Here is an 18,492-nt window from a genome sequence, read left to right as displayed (position 1 = left end):
TTAATTAGGACATTCTGTGACTGGAACCATTATTTATCCAAACTATAAGTTAACTATGGAATGCTTACACCTTTTATTTAACATGTTTCAAAGATTCAACATTTATTTTTCAGTAACTGGCTTGAGAGATAATGACACTTACAAGGGAATAACATGCATACATTTCTTATCTATTATCTATCTCACATTTTCCTCACAAAAAATACTCACTGGATCAGATGTTCATCCATCCAGAACAGTAATGAGAATTTGAACAACTGCCCAGTGAAGAAATGCCGTCATGTGTTTCTGTTTGTGTCCTGAGGATGGCGCTGCTGTGTTATAAACGACACTGGACCGGAAGCGGCCTTCAGTGAATCAATCAATCAATCAATCAATCAATCAATCTATCTATCTATCTATCTATCTATCTATCTATCTATCTATCTATCTATCTATCTATCTATCTATCTATCTATCTATCTATCTATCTATCTATCTATCTATCTATCTATCTATCTATCTATCTATCTATCTATCTATCTATCTGTCTATCTATCTGTCTGTCTGTCTGTCTGTCTGTCTGTCTGTCTGTCTGTCTTTCTCTGTTTGTCTGCCTATATATATATATATATATATATATATATATATATATATGAGGTCTGTTGGTTTCTCTGTCTGTTTTTCTGTCTATCTGTCTTTCTATCTATCTGTGTGTCCATATATCTATCTGTCTATCTATCTCTGTCTCTCTGTCTGTCTTTCTTTTAATCTATCTATCTCTGTCTGTCTGTGTTTCTTTTTATCTGTCTGTCTTTCTGTCCGTCCGTCTGTCTGTCGTTGTCTGACTCTTTGCCCATAATCAACTTACTGTAATAGCCAAAGGCTAATAAAGGTACCATCTGTCAAAAAAAAAAAATCAAATCATACTCCATATTCCATACCAGATGGGGGCAGTATACCTCCAGAAAGTGAGTTGTGCCTTGGCCGCGCGCACTCTCACGTCTTCAAACAACAGGAGCGAGCGCTGTCTTGCTCACTCTCCCTCGCGCATATTAATCAAATCATTTGATACAATAGTAAAAGGTTGGAAGACCGCAGTTTCACGAGGAGCATTTGGAGATTTTTAGAGATTAGAGACTCAATGAACATCTCAACACTAAACGATAAAGACTGTCTCATAGATGCCTGTCTCAAATACAAATAAAAGCATAGGCTATTATTCGAAGTTTTACAGTATTCGTTTTGTTCATATTACATTTTTTTTGTTAGTTTGAATTAATTAGACAGAAGCATTTGCTGATGACCAAGCTAGCGGCATTCAGAGCTCCCAACTCTCACGAATTCACCGTGAGACCCGCAACTGACACTTTTTAAACGCTGTCACGCCACATAAAGTTTGTCACGCACAGAAAAGGACAGACTGACAGACTAAACATAGCAGGTTAGTTAATTATATATATAAAAAAATCTCAGCTCTCAGATTCTGTCAATTTTATTACACAATTCAAACAATTAATACAGTTTTGGCGCTTGTAAATATTACACCACAGATCCCTAGCGCACGTGAACTGATCATCTCTACTAGCTAATGGGAAAAGAACACGAATACTGTTGAAAGATACAGTACGCAACAACTTACCAAAATGTATTCCTCATGCATAATATCGACCAATCATTTTTTGAACTCTTCCCTGAACTGAAATGTAGTAATGGGCTGTATTTCCACACTATTGACATCAGGTTCAAGTACACACACAAGCCGTGCGAGTTATTCGTGTATTGAAGTTTGGCTGGTGGTTATGTTGCCCGCCCGCATACCGCCTCCCATGGCCGAAGCTGGTATTACGACACGGGGCTAGTAATTTAGTATGCTAATTCAGGTTAATATCTCAGCAGCACTATAACTTGTCATTTTTTTAATGACATCTTCAACCTTAAGGTGAAGGTTTCTTCTCATTCTTTTGATGCATGTAGCTCATTTTTTGGATATTTTAACCTCAATTTTTACAGATGGCACCTTTAATGCACAAAACCGAACATCCATAATCATCGTTTTGATTTATCCACAATATTCGGCAGTGATATTCATAGACAGTATAAGAAGTGGACAGAGCCATCTCATTGGAGCTCAACTGAGACAAGTGAAGCCCATTTTTAGCGATTTATTAGGACTTCCGTTCCTGACGCGCAGACTCAAACCGACTCAAACAGAGCTTGACGACGTAGATGTGACGTGAGCATCTAGTACTGTGGCATGGAAAATCTGATCATTCCCTTCTGAAGCATGCAGAGGCGGAGAGTGTGAATAGGAGCTGTCCATGAGCGAGCAGAAGGAGACAATTTTGCTAGGTATTCTGATTAATTATTTTGTCATTTTGCCTCCATGTTTCCCTGATTGCCCGCGAGCTTCTTCTCCTGTCCATACGGTAATCTCTCTACTGTGCGACAGAGAGTCGTGTGGGTATGACGCAATCGTTAGCCTACTTTCACTAAAACTGCTTCTACGGGGCCATAACATAAGCTACAAGGTAATGGAGCATTTTATACATTGTCGTGTTTCTTTAGAAATAAATAAAGGACAAATGGGGTCTTCAAACGCCTCAGGTGTACAGTTATTCGCTGTCAAAGTGACGCCAAAATGAATGGGAGTCAATGGGAATGCTAACGCAAGTGAAGTTCTGCTACAAGATGGCGGCTCCCGCAAGGCTTCAACTTCCGGTCGATGGATTACCGAGACTCACTGGATGACGGTGTAACTCAGTGCGTTCTGTCAGATTAATGCTGGACAGACAGGCTTCAGTTCAGCACTGCCATAATCTCTGCATCCGTTCCCCATAATGCACAGGATCAGGCCTGAAGCATTCTTCTGGAAATATCAACATAATCATATCTAAGACTCCTTAGTTCAACATCTCAAGTAGATTCTTTTCACCGCCAATTTAAAGTCAGCATGAAACAGAAGTCACAGAAGGCTTGATTTTGCCCGTGGGGAATTGATTGGATGGTCTCCTATTGGCTGATCTCATGTGAGTGACAGGTTGCCCCGCCCTTGCACAAGTAAAAACATCATCAGAGAAGAGATGTCATGTCACTGAGGGAGGGAAACTTATTCTGATTCAAGATTATTAAAAGGAACATAACTATTTTTTTCTTTTAAATTTACACAGTCATTTATAAGAAACAATATTAGCCCACATATAAAAAGATTTTTGTCTATTTTGCTTTCATGGTGCCTTTAAGGCTATCAATAATGGAATATGTCACTAAACTATAGTGACATAAATGACTAATATGATTAAATGACTATACATTTACTCAAACCAAACCCCTACTTCCGGCACTACAAGGGAAAGGAAAAAAGAAACTCATATTACGGTGTGGGGAGTAAATGATGACAATAACGTTGATTTTTGGCAGAGCTATTCCTTTAAAGTAAAGATTATGTGATGGCAGCGTCAATGTGTAGGCTATATTTAAGTCCACATCATTTTAAATGTAAATAATCAGTAGGAGGAATTCCTGTAGTACCCAGGGGGCAAAACACCTGTTTTTTAGGAAATCAGACATGGGCTGCTGTAAAAGGTTGTCATATAAAAATGAAATCTACGATGTCTGAGGATCACAACCTGGGTGGACAACCCGGTGAACAAGCTGCTGGAAACTTGTAATTAGGGTCAAAACAATGCTACCTCAAATTCTGCTTTAACTCCCCGGAATCACCCAAACATGCTAAAACGGTTTGATTATATTCATGAATCCTGAGCCATATCTCCCTGATACTTTATGCTAGAAACAAACTGAGCATACCGTTCAAAAGAGTGGAAGATAAGCTTTCATCTGATGCATTGACTGTACATGTAATTAGAAAGTAAGAGTGAACAATGCCTCTTAATTCATAGGTAGGCAAAAAAAAGAAAAAAATATATAACATTCCATTTGTAATCGGTAACATTCTTTACCCTTTGTTGTTGTTAAAATAAACAAATTACCATGTGAAGTTAACTTTTACTAGATGAAATCATATTTTGATCATTTTCACTAACCATACAGTCCCTATGGTCCATAACAAATTTAGAGGGAATTCAATTTCAAGCCTATAATAGCCTGTCAATTCAAACTAGTTCCAAGAAAGAAGTTAACCATTAACTGATGTTTATGTATGTCCAGTATATAGTTTGCATATTTATGCAATATATATATTATTTGTATTGCAATGTCTAGTATTTGTAATATTCTTTCACAAGTGGGATAGCTTTATTCTATCAAAAAAAAAAAGGATTTGAGGATTTTGGGTTAGGCTGGTTACTGAGTGTGAGACAAAGGTACTGACAACTAAATGTTGAAATACTAAAACACACAGGAATCATGTGTGGAGTAGTTTTAAAAGTACTTAATGATTAAAACTGTTACATTAAGCAGCAATTTGTAAAAAAAATAAATAATAATAATTAATGAAACAGATTACAATTCAGGGTGATAACTAATTTCTGTAATAATGTTTATACAATTTGTTTTTGCTGTTTTCGGAGTCACTGCTGCTGTCGCTGCTCTCTAGTGTTTCAGGATGCTGAACAACTCAGCATGCAGCATGCAACCCCTGGCAATGGCATCTTATGTAGCATGGAATTGCCCTCTTTGCACAGGAGCAGTTCTTCTGACAACCTTTAACACAACCACATATATTACCATGGCCAATGACACAGGCCAGACAGGCTGTGTAGATGGAATTGGAACTTCAACTGCTTGGCCCTCATCCAGAAATCATCCAAAATTCCTGAAGGGGGGATTTCTGGCTTGGCAATATTTGCATTCTTGTCAATAATGGTTGCCAGAGCTGCCCGTTTAAGGTGGAAGAGAAATGCGTTTTCAGTCGGAGGAAGTAGCTTTAAGAGTGTTGATTTGTTGTTCAATAACTTGTATGCTCTCAGTGTCCCCAGATCAGAATCTTCAAAGTGATCAGCTGAGGATGTATACACATCTATGATGAGGCCTCGTGCCTGGTGAAGCAGGTAATCTGTTATGTTATCAGTTGTGTTTTGACCAAACTCTTCAAGTGCAGGTATGTCCATTCTCATGCTGCTTTTGAACCAAGACTTCTTACCAGTGAAATAAGGATAACTAGTTGTATCTCTTCCACTAAGACTGTGGACAAATGGCATAGCACAGCATAGTGAAGGTCCCAGTGCTGCTACCATTTCATGAATGGGCAGATAGGCATTCTCTGTTGTTTTCACCCACAGCTCTGGGAGAGTACTGAGGTATGTTGAACCATAGTACAGGCACATGACAATGATTTCTGTGTCATTGGCATGGATGACAACTCTGCCAACTCCTTCATTCTGGACACTGTAGAGGGTGTGGAGTATTATCCTTGTGTCTGCCTCCTTCTGTGTGGACTCAAGAGCAGGAACATCCCTGACAGAACCATCTGCAAGCACAACGGTCTTTGTCTCTTCTTTAAATCCACCACTCAGGTAGATACGAGTCAGGCCAATAGGAGGCTTGAGTTGTTCATGCTCACACCACCTCTCACAGAGGAATTGAAGGAGATTTGCTTTATTGGCTGATACAGAAAAAAAACTCCTGTGGATTTGGAGCTGTGAACTGCTCACTAACTTCATATACTTTGGCAGATTTTTGTGTGTACCTCCGGCTTTGCTCAGCAGACTTAAGGCTTGGTCCACTGTATCTGTCACAACAGAAGTGTATAATCTCAGTGCCAACAGGTACATCATTCATCAGCATTTTTTTTATATCTATCAGCAATGTGTCCAAATGTTTCACCTTTGTGAAATGACCAGTGGCGTACGGCACACATAGCGTCGATGACAACTGATGTTTTTTTCCTTCACATGTGTTAAAGTTAACAGATCATTGCCAGTGGTGGAGAACTTAACATTATTGACTGGACTGGTACCAAGGCGAGCTTAGTGAAGATCCTTTGAGGCAGATCAGGAATGATGGTCACTCTGGTCTCCTCTTTCAGGATCTTCACTAAGCTCACCTTGGTACCAGTCCTCATACTGCCATCTTCCTGGAAGAGGGATGGGGGGGAAGTCACTGCACTCATGTTTGCCAATAAAGTCAATAATGTTGAGTTCTCCACCACTGGCAATGATCTGTTAACTTAAAAATTAAAAAAAAAAAAATTTAAAATCTGCCAAAGTATATGAAGTTAGTGAGCAGTTCACAGCTCCAGATCCACAGGAGTTTTTTTCTGTATCAGCCAATAAAGCAAATCTCCTTCAATTCCTCTGTGAGAGGTGGTGTGAGCATGAACAACTCAAGCCTCCTATTGGCCTGACTCGTATCTACCTGGGTGGTGGATTTAAAGAAGAGACAAAGACCGTTGTGCTTGCAGATGGTTCTGTCAGGGATGTTCCTGCTCTTGAGTCCACACAGAAGGAGGCAGACACAAGGATAATACTCCACACCCTCTACAGTGTCCAGAATGAAGGAGTTGGCAGAGTTGTCATCCATGCCAATGACACAGAAATCATTGTCATGTGCCTGTACTATGGTTCAACATACCTCAGTACTCTCCCAGAGCTGTGGGTGAAAACAACAGAGAATGCCTATCTGCCCATTCATGAAATGGTAGCAGCACTGGGACCTTCACTATGCTGTGCTATGCCATTTGTCCACAGTCTTAGTGGAAGAGATACAACTAGTTATCCTTATTTCACTGGTAAGAAGTCTTGGTTCAAAAGCAGCATGAGAATGGACATACCTGCACTTGAAGAGTTTGGTCAAAACACAACTGATAACATAACAGATTACCTGCTTCACCAGGCACGAGGCCTCATCATAGATGTGTATACATCCTCAGCTGATCACTTTGAAGATTCTGATCTGGGGACACTGAGAGCATACAAGTTATTGAACAACAAATCAATACTCTTAAAGCTACTTCCTCCGACTGAAAACGCATTTCTCTTCCACCTTAAACGGGCAGCTCTGGCAACCATTATTGACAAGAATGCACATATTGCCAAGCCAGAGATTCCCCCCTTCAGGAATTTTGGATGATTTCTGGATGAGGGCCAAGCAGTTGAAGGCAATTCACCTTTGGCTAAGCCACGCCCCTAGAATGTAGATTGACCAATCACAGCCCAGCCAAGAACCAGCTCCCACAGAGGTCCGACAGTTTTTCACAGCGCTCCATTGACTTTCAACACAGGCGTCTCATATTTTTGGTCTCGGCAGGCTATTACCGTCGTAGTTTTATCCAAAATATGGTTAAACGTTGTGCCTCGGGCATTTGCAACACAGATACGCGTTTCCCAGAGAGGTTGGAGGGGGGTGTCCGTTTTTTCCCTTCCCAAAACCGAAGTAAAATCCTGACAGTGACAAGTCTCGTGTTTGGATTAAACTGTATGGACGTCCTCAGTCAGCTAAACCCCGCAAATATCAACAAGCACATCTTTTTTGCTTCTAACCTTACTGTGAGTGTGAAGTTATACTAGTTAGACCGTTTTATAATGTTTTAGGTTATGATTTCGGTTCTCATACTGGTTGTTGATACGCTAGCACATGCTGCTAATAAATACAATGTTATACAGTACTCGTGTAGTCCGTTTGCTTTGTAATAACGATTATAGAAGTGAATAGAGACCTACCCAGCTTTGCATGAACAGTGTTGCTCCCTGATATTGTTATAGTCCCAGCCTCCGTCTCCATTAGTAGGAAATGTGATGGTTCATTTTTTTGACTGTGACCGGTAACGTTATGCTTTTGCCTCTATTTTGGATGCCTTGTTGTTTCTTGCGTTTCACCTGTGTGTCTTGAATATAGCCTCTGAACGCATATTGCAGCCCCTTTTGCCTACTTCTATCAGACACTTTATATGCTGCTTTATAAAAGTTTGATACCATTTCAGCAGGAACAGCTGTTACAGCATAAGCCATGCAGAGCGCAGATGAAGTTTGACGGATGTAACAACAGTAACTAAGGGGGGCGGGGCTTAGCCAAAGGTGAATTCCATGCTACATAGGATGCCATTGCCAGGGGTTGGCAACCAAATGTAGTAGGATACAGCATGCTGAAACACTAGAGAGCAGCGACAGCAGCAGTGACTCCGAAAACAGCTATACAACTTGTATAAACATTATTACAGAAATTAGTTATCACCCTGAATTGTAATCTGTTTGTTTATTTCATTAATTATTATTATTATTGTTGTTTTTTTGTTGTTGTTGTTGTTGTTTTTTTACAAATTGCTGCTTAATGTAACAGTTTTAATCACTAAATACTTTTAAAACTACTCCACACATGATTCCTGTGTGTTTTAGTATTTCAACATTTAGTTGTCAGTACCTTTGTCTCACACTCAGAAACCAGCCTAACCCAAAATCCTCAAATCCTTTTTTTTGATAGAATAAAGCTATCCCACTTGTGAAAGAATATTACAAATACTAGACATTGCAATACAAATAATATATATATTGCATAAATATGCAAACTATATACTGTAAATACATAAACATCAGTTAATGGTTAACTTCTTTCTTGGAACTAGTTTGAATTGACAGGCTATTATAGGCTTGAAATTGAATTCCCTCTAAATTTGTTATGGACCATAGGGACTGTATGGTTAGTGAAAATGATCAAAATATGATTTCATCTAGTAAAAGTTAACTTCACATGGTAATTTTTATTTTATTTTAACAACAACAAAGGGTAAAGAATGTTACAGATTACAAATGGAATGTTATATATTTTTTTCTTTTTTTTGCCTACCTATGAATTAAGAGGCATTGTTCACTCTTACTTTCTGATTACATGTACAGTCAATGCATCAGATGAAAGCTTATCTTCCACTCTTTTGAACGGTATGCTCAGTTTGTTTCTAGCATAAAGTATCAGGGAGATATGGCTCAGGATTCATGAATATAATCAAACCGTTTTAGCATGTTTGGGTGATTCCGGGGAGTTAAAGCAGAATTTGAGGTAGCATTGTTTTGACCCTAATTACAAGTTTCCAGCAGCTTGTTCACCGGGTTGTCCACCCAGGTTGCGATCCTCAGACATCATAGATTTCATTTTTATATGACAACCTTTTACAGCAGCCCATGTCTGCTAAACCCCCTTTGCCCCCTGGGTATAGCACGTGTGCCACAACTTTCAGCCGTTGATGATATGCTCATGCGGTGACGTCACTTCCTGGATGTTGTCAGTCAGAAGTCATCTCCGTCAAGCGCAGTCGGTGTGTGTTTGTGTTCGTGTTTCCACTTCACCGCACTGGGTTCGGGTGGCACAATGGCCCGGGATCTGTGTGTTCGGGCTGCACACTTGTTTTGACGGTAATGCGGAGAGGAAGACTCGTCCGGGGAAGCAGTTTTATTGATGTTGCGGGGAATTGTGTCGGTGAAGCGGGCTAGCTCACTGCGCTAGCTCGATAGAGGATGATTCGCTGGATCCGACAACAGCTGGTACGGTCCTTTTAAACTAGTTTATTATTACACAATCTCAATGCTTTGGTGTTGCTTAGTCTCATCAGTGCGTTAGCTGCAGGCTAGCGTGTAAAGTCTGGCTAATAACTAATTATATTACGTTTAATTAGACACAGGTTATCGTTTTGCTTCAATGAAACGATGTTGTTGTAAGATGTCATCCGTTTTTATTCTGAAGCCGGTGGATTTATCGAGAGCAAAGTGTTTTTGTTTTGAATTGTTTTGGAGGGAAGCGCGAGGGGTTTGCGGCAAAGCTCGCGTGCAGCCCCTCGTGATTGCGGCTTGTTTATTTGTTTGTTTTGTCTGTTTATGTTTTGATTCAGTTGATGACAGTTGCGTTTCATAAATCTACGAATATTTATTTATGCAACACGTCACAACTAATGCATCTCGTGCGCTTTAATACCATTGCTTGAAGTGTGAACTTCAGACTGTAATTGAGATTGACTTGTTGACTGTACATGCTTTGAACAAACAAACAAACAAAAATGACAAAATGCGTTAGATATCTAAAATATGCAGGCAGAATATCACTGTGGTGAATTCCTCTGTTCATCTGTCTTTGATATATCTAGTAATCTGTAGCTGTCAGATATATGTGGAGCCCCGTAATGGAAAAATATGAGATGGGAGGAAAAACAAATTTCAATACTTTTGAGTTTTGCATTCTCTCCCAGAACTGTTGCGTTCCCCTGACAAACGTTGCGTTCACTCGCAAATTATTAGCAATTTCTTGAAAAAATGTTGCGTTCCCCTGACAAACTTTGCGTTTTCTCGCAAAACTATCGCATTCCTTCATAAACTTTGCGTTCGTTTTGAAAAATGTAAACGCTTTCTCACAGTTTTCTGGTTTAAAGAAATCAAAAGCACTGAAATGTTGCAAGTAACCCTCCCACCTCATATTATTTCCATCACAAATGTTTTGCCAGCGAACGGAAAGTTTTTCAGAGATTCACAAAAGGTTTGCGAAAGCATTGCAATAATGTTTCCTTTGATTAAAATGTGAACATGAGCAAAGTTCCTTTACCAATTATGCCCACACTTTTCACACCTCGAGGGGTGTGTTCAGTTCAGTACAGTAACAGTAAAAGAAGACAAACACATTACAACATCTCTGCTGTTCTTCTACTGTTAGCAAGATTGTGTTGCGTTAGGCTTATCAAATCATATACAGACTAAATATCATCACATATTGAAAAAATATGAGAATGATGGCATACGTCTGCACCCAGTGTGTGAGCATGTTGTGTTGCAACCGTGAATGGCCTTGATTGGTAAATGCAGTGTTTCCTCAATTGAAGAAAATAGTTTCAATATGCGAAGTAATATTTCCTCATTTTGATGGTTTCTGCACTTCTGAAGTGGCTTAGGGGAACGTTGGATGTAAAAAGTTATCTTATCGGGGCTGAAGGTTGTCGTCTCGACGCAGGAAGTGGTGTTGTTCGACTGTACATGATTAGTGGTGAAGGAAGCCGAAGCACATCTCTGTTTTTCTCATGATTCAGGTGTCTCCTCTTATCTGTAATTGGGTTTGTACTCAGTATTTGGTGTATTTTTAACGAGTGTTCCTGTGAAATTGAAGTGCCTTCAGGGCAGTGTTGCAATTAAAGCGTTTTCTGAACTTCCCCTCATTCGCTTGCGCTGAAAGAACAGACTGTCCAGAGCATTCATTGTAATGTTAAAGGGATAAAATAAAAACTCTGTCAGTAATGACTCTCCCTCATGTTGTTCAACCTCGTTAGACTTTCGTTCATCTTGGATCACAAATTAAGATATCATGTCTGATTAAATCTGAGAGCTGGATCGCTCCTCCATATAGGCTTCTAAGGGATGGAAACTGGCCATTAGCTTTTACCGACAACAAATTTGGCTGGACGATAAATTGTCCAAGAAATTATTGCAATCAACGATAATATTGTTGTTCTGAGACCATTTACATCTAAAATAATGACAATGGCAAAATAATGCAGGTACTAAAAAAAAAAATAAAAAGGTAATTGCGACTTTTAATCTCACAATTCGGACTTTTTTTCTCACAATTGCGAGTTTACATCTCGCCATTCTGACTTTATAACATCCAATTGCGACTTTATATCATGCAATTCTGACTTTATATCTCTCAATTCTGACTTTATAACACGCAATTGCGACTTCATATCCAACGCATTCTCACCCCAAGGCGTCACCTTTGACCATGCTTCAATATTTGACGTTTTAGGCGCCCTTTAGCGTCAGTAACATGACGCGATTCTACGGCGTCCTCTAACTGACGCTAAAGGAAAGCGTCTGTTAGAGGACGCGGTTAGGTTTAGGTGTGGGGTGGGGGTAGGGTACACGCGATCCTAGGGCGACATCTAACTGACGCTAAAGGGCGCCTAAAGCGTCAGATATTGAAGCATGTCCAAATGCTTCCCAAGGCGTCAGTTAAGTGACGCCTTGGGGGTGAGAATGGGCTGTCATATCACGCAATTCTGACTTTATATCACGCAATTCTGACTTTATATCTCGCAATTCTGACTTTATATCACGTAATTCTGACTTTATAACACGCAATTGCGACTTTATATCACGCAATTCTGACTTCTGACTTTATATCACGTAATTCTGACTTTATAACACGCAATTCTGACTTTATATCACGAAATTGCGACTTTATATCACGCAATTCTGACTTTATATCACGCAATTCTTACTTTATATCTCGCAATTCTGACTTCTGACTGTCACGTAATTCTGACTTCATAACATGCAATTCTGACTATATCTCACAATTCTGACTTTATAACACGCAATTCTGACTTTATAACACGCAATTGCGTCTTTATATCACGCAATTCTGACTTTATTTCACGCAATTCTGACTTTATATCACGAAATTGCAACTTTATATCACGCAATTCTGACTTTATATCACGCAATTCTTACTTTATATCTCGCAATTCTGACTTCTGACTGTCACGTAATTCTGACTTCATAACATGCAATTCTGACTATATCTCACAATTCTGACTTTATAACACGCAATTCTGACTTTATAACACGCAATTGCGTCTTTATATCACGCAATTCTGACTTTATTTCACGCAATTCTGACTTTATATCACGAAATTGCAACTTTATATCACGCAATTCTGACTTTATATCACGCAATTCTTACTTTATATCTCGCAATTCTGACTTCTGACTGTCACGTAATTCTGGCTTCATAACATGCAATTCTGACTATATCTCACAATTCTGACTTTATAAGACGCAATTCTGACTTTATAACACGCAATTGCGTCTTTATATCACGCAATTCTGACTTTATATCACGCAATTCTGACTTCTGACTTTATATCACGCAATTCTGACTTTATATGACGCAATTCTGACTTTATATCTCGCAATTCTGACTTCTGACTTTATATCTCGCAATTCTGACTTTATATGACGCAATTCTGACTTTATATCTCGCAATTCTGACTTCTGACTTTATATCTCGCAATTCCGACTTCTGACTTTATATCTCAGAATTGCGAGATATTAAGTCAGAAATGCGTGATATAAAGTCGCAATTGCGTGTTATAAAGTCAGAATTACGAGATATAAACTATTCTGAGGGGGAAAAAGTTAGTCTTTTTTTCCCCTTACAATGGCATGATGACTCGCAATTGCGAGTTTATATCTGACAATTCTGAGAAAAGATGTCAGAATTTCTATATATAAACTCGCAATTATGAGTTATAAAGTCAGAATTGCAAGATGTAAACTTTCTTCTCGCAATTGCGACTTTATTTCTTACAATTCTGACTTCATATCTCGCAATTGTGAGATATAAAGTCGCAATTATTTTATTTATTTATTTTTTTATTCAGTGGTGGAAACAAGCTTCCATAGGTACACCTTTTCAAAGATCGATAAATTTTATTTCTAAAGACTATTTAACACTGAAAATGGAAAACATTTTAAATATCCACAATAAATGAACAAAAAAACAATAAAAGTAATGCACTCTCAGTCTCTGTTAACAAAAAATACACTTGAATAAATGCCAATAATAAAATGAATGTAAACAAAACCCAACCCTACCCTATGATAAATTGTGTTGTTAAAGCATTAACACACAAACCACTGTTAATTTAACATAAAGCAAGCAGCTTCTGCGTGCATGGTTTGCATGACTGAATGCGCGCAAGTGTGCTCCCTTAAAGGGGTCATATAATGGTACATGCACTTTTACAACTTGATTGTACTGCAGTGTGTGTTGTTGTCAGTGCCTGTACACAACCATCATTTAATGATACAAATCCATCCAGTGTTTTTGTTTTAATCTCCTTATTTGTTTTCCCGTCTCAAATCAAGCCGTTCACGCCCCTCCCGCGGTTGTTGATTGACAGCAGCGTTTCAAAACACAGACCCGCCCTGAGCGAGCTGTCATCATAGAGTATAGTCCGTCATTGTTGATACACTGGAGCAGAATGACATCCAAGTGATTGTGTTGTTCTGTTCTTCAGTGCAATAACAAACACAGAAATCTTCTGATGTTCCTAAATTTAAACCGCTGAAGACGCAGTGGCTGAGTTTTGTTTACGATGGGAATATTCCCCACGATCAACGTCAATACTTTCTTGTTTTTTGTGAATCATTTCTCACCAGACTGCTTTATAAGCGAGGATCAGTATAAAGCTGGTTTATCTAAGAAGCTGAAAAAATATCAGAAAATAACTATTTATGTTCCCTCTGCACCTAAAGTTTTATTAATCTTTATTAGGGCTGTGCAAAAATTAATTGCGATTAATCGCATCCAAAATAAAAGTCTGTGTTTACATAATATATTTGTGAGTGCTGTATATAATTATTTTGTATATATAAATACACACACATGCATGTATATATTTAAGAATTATTTGCGCTTAAATTATGTATTTATATATAAATACATAATCTATATTATATAAATATAAATATTTTATATATAAATAACACATTTTCTTAAATATATACATGCATGTGTGTGTATTTATATATACAAAATAATTATATACAGCACACACAAATATATTATGTAAACACAGACTTCTATTTTGGATGCGATTAATCGCAATTAATTTTTGCACAACCCTAATCTTTATATTAATCTTTGCAAATCGCGGGGAAAAGTTTTTCACGACCATTAGTTGTAACGTCAATCTTTCAATGAACTAACGTATACATCAGTAAACACACAGCGTTCGTATCTCACTGTTCTACCCTGCCAGTGCATACAAAGATTGATCAAAGTAACATTACGTTAACCAACCATTCAGAAACGTCCTCAAGCCTTAACTGTCGAACTTCTTCGCGGCCGCCGTCTTGTTCCGGTGAACAGTTACTCCAGTTCAAACTGATACGGTTCCACAGATGTGTCCTCCCGCTGCCATTCTCTCTCCAAAACCTTCAACTGTTGTCAAGACAACACTCCATGCGTTCACACCCGCAGAACAGAGGGGCGGGGTTTATTATTTAAAGACATATGCACTGAAACGGAGTGCTGAAAACAGAGCTGATTTTCACCAGGTAAAATGGTGTTTTCTTAAAATACTAATGAGAATTTTTAATAAAAGTATATTAAAAAGTTTTCATTTAGACCCTAATTATTCATATTAACTTGTATAAAAATGGCATTATATGACCCCTTTAATAATTCCTAAAAGCTGACAGTTCATCGCGATCTCACACATCTCTGTTGTTATCAATGAAGCTGACTGCACAATCAATCTTTCAGAATATCTACACTTTCTTTGTTATAATTTGAGGATTTGCCAGCATACAGAATTCAGCACTGAACAAAAAGTCTGTTTTGAGCGGTGAGGGGAGTAACGCTTCTGATTGGCCATTGCGTTCAAGAAATCAACACGTACGTCTGTGATTGGCTACTTCACTCAACGCTGCAAACGTGTTATGAATAGAAACTCTGGCCTGTAAATCGTTTCTATTTTGTTTTAGTTGTTCTTGTTGCTTTTCTGCAACAGATGAATACAAATCTATTCGTTTTTAAATGTTTTATTTATAGATATTTCTAGTTTGCAGGAGTCTCACGAATCGTTTTATTCTCCCGCATTACCACCCGCGCCCGCACTCGGCGCGCTTCCTGTTTTTTATCAGATAAATGCAGTGTTTGTGAGCAGAAGAGACATCTCTCAAAAACATGAAACATGCATCAGTGTGATGATTACAGCAGATGCTCTCTGGTGACGTGTTTAGCTTGAATCTTGATGTGTGTGTTCTTGTTTCTGTCTCATGTATGTTCGATTGGTTCAGGGTGTCTTCGATGCTTGACCTTTAAATGAGTCAATAAACACCTACTAACCTCCCACAACATCCCAGCACTGAGTTTCGAATAAGCAGCAGCCACTCGGACTTCTTCAGATTTGGAAACAAATCTAGCTTGTATTTAATTGTTGGGCTGGGGGATATATAAAAAATGTGATATTTCGATATTGTCAAAAAATATATCGATATATCTTGATACTCTCATTAAAAAATGTTTTTTATTTTTATTAAAAAAGTCATGATTCATGTCTCATTCCAAATTAGGATGTTATGGTATTAATCTGAATGGGAAAACCATAAAATTGTACTCAATGGCCTTTGTGCCCGGTCATATGGCCTTGATGCCCCTAAAAAAAAAAAAAAAAGGTGGAGGCCAAATGGCCTTGCCCCTAAAATTACATGACGTATCCCAGCTGTTACAATAAAACATCAATTGAGCAATATAACATGCATTTTTATTCACTATATATGCAATATTTTGCTTTTTATGTTAAATTGATACCGTGAGAAATTTAACTGATAAATTTAACTGAACTGACGCATCCAAAATAAAAGTTTGTGTTCACATAATATATGTGGGTGCACTGTGTATAATTATTTTATATATATATAAATACCAACACATGCTAGTATATATTTAAGAAATATTTTCATCTGTATATATATATATATATATATATATATATATATATATAAATATTTTATAAATAATATTTTTTTTCTTAAATATACATGCATGTGTGTGTATATATATATTTAATTATATACAAATTAATTATACAAAGTGCCCCCACATATATTATGTAAACACAAACTTTTATTTTGGATGCGATTAATCGTTTGACAGCCCTATGTTCGATACATCTCCCAGCCCTATTTGATGGAGTTGATCAGTTTACAGAACTTTACTGTATTACCTACTGTGATTACCCCAGTGTGATTTTTACTTTAATGTGACGGTTTACTCCTCCTTCCATCCACCCTCATTTACACAAGGCTGCTAATGTTTCTTCATGCTCATGTGAGTCATGGGAAGTGTCGGCTCAGAATCAGGGCAGAGCACTAAAGCCTAATGTGATCTGTTTGCTTTTCTGGTGCCAACGTCATCTTACACAAGCTGCCAAACCAGCTGTTTCCAGCACACAGGCGCATAATAACTCAGTCAGAGTACATCATATAGACTTTTTGAATAATAGCCTTTATGTGATCATTATTCCATTCAATAGAGCCTATTTTAAATAAATATATGTGTAGATGTTCGATTACTATGTTGAATGCTCTTGGTCCGAGTGCTTGTCTGGTGAGGTATTAATGTAAATATGGTAGGAATGTGTGTATGTTAACAGGCAGGACATCTGGTGTGTGTCAATATTGGATCAGTGCATTAAATCCTGAAGTTGAATGGCAGCCCGATACGCTGATTTCACGCAGCCGCCATTTTGAAAGCGAAAGTGAGGCTCCGGTGGGACGAACCCGGAAGTACAGATAATCAACCAACACGTGGCTCGCGAGCTACCAGTAGCTCTTGGCCTGATTGGAGGTAGCTCGCCAAGGGGACGTTTACATATCGCGTATTTTGAGTGTTCAAGTTTGTTATTTTTATTTGTAGTCGCGCTGCAAGAGAATTGAAACGACGTGCTAATTTTTCCCAGATGCAACGGGATGAAAAAATAGCTAATTTTCAGAATGCCTTAACCGCACCGCAGGTCATGTGACAAGAAACAACCAATCAGCACACCCTTTCCCTAACAACATTGAAAGCTCAGTTAACATAAAGGAAGGGGGTGCACCCAAACACTACGGGGTTTTTGCTCTTCTACGTTAAAAAATCTTGTTGCAGAGCTACGTTGTGGAGAGCCCAGTGCATGGTTACATAGCAACAACAGACGCCACGGCAAAATCTGACCGATTTTTATTATTAATAATTAAAGATAAGCTAATGTGCATTGTAAAATGTCAGTAATTTATCTTTTTTAGTATCATTATTTTTATAAAAATATGTATTTTTATATTATTTTTGTTCATTATTTTTATTTTTTAGTATCATTATTTTTATATATGAAATATGTGAGGTTTATCTACTATAAAACCTTTTCTTGTCAAAATTGAATTTGAACTTGTACATGTTAGTAGATAACATGTTGCAAGACACTCCTTTAAAGTCTGACCATAATTTTTAATGTTATTATTTTAATGTTTATGCAAACAAAAAGTGCATATTGATGCTAATTTTATTTGTTATTTGCTGGTTTTCGACATAAAACTTGGTGAATTGATTTTATTGTGTAGTATTAGTACTTTTTGAACAGGATTGGTACCTGTGATCATTTTGGTCACTATAATTATGAAATTAAATTTTCAAGCCATTTCATCTCTAGTTATGATGCACTGTAAAATCAACTATAATTGATTTTATAATTGATTTAATAATTGACTATAATTACAGTATAATATGCAAAGTAGAATTTTCATATAAAAAATGTGTATCTGTCATTTAAGGGTGACCTATATAGGCCTACAAAAACTCTTTTAGGTCTAAAACAGTTTGGATAGGTGTTAATATGAGAGTTATGAGACATTATTTTAAGAGATTTAAGTATTGTGTTAAATGGGTAGCTCTCGGCCACGGGAGAGGAAATAAGTAGCTCTCAAATGAAAAAAGGTTGGAGACTTCTGAAATATATAGTTTGTTCCTGCTTTTTTAAAAAATTTCTGATTTATATATTTAAAAAGAAAAAATATATAAATGAATATCACTGTATAT

At 37.7% G+C, this 18,492-nt stretch overlaps 1 protein-coding gene across 4 annotated transcripts in view; it reads left to right on the top strand.

The window, feature by feature from the left end:
• The first annotated feature begins 9,134 nt into the window (after positions 1 to 9,134).
• Positions 9,135 to 18,492, top strand: part of atp11b (ATPase phospholipid transporting 11B) — a 71,510-nt gene continuing 62,152 nt past the window's right edge. For all 4 annotated transcript variants that reach the window (XM_089118161.1, XM_089118157.1, XM_089118163.1 and 1 more), the window contains exon 1: positions 9,135 to 9,413. In XM_089118161.1, the coding sequence (XP_088974287.1) occupies positions 9,387 to 9,413 (27 nt within the window). In that variant the 5' untranslated portion in view covers positions 9,135 to 9,386. The remainder of the gene's footprint in view (positions 9,414 to 18,492) is intronic.

The sequence above is a fragment of the Pimephales promelas genome, chromosome 2 (genome assembly GCF_988280905.1).
Source record: "Pimephales promelas chromosome 2, fPimPro1.hap1.1, whole genome shotgun sequence".
NCBI lineage: Eukaryota > Metazoa > Chordata > Actinopteri > Cypriniformes > Leuciscidae > Pimephales > Pimephales promelas.
This window is presented reverse-complemented; position numbering and strand designations above follow the sequence as displayed.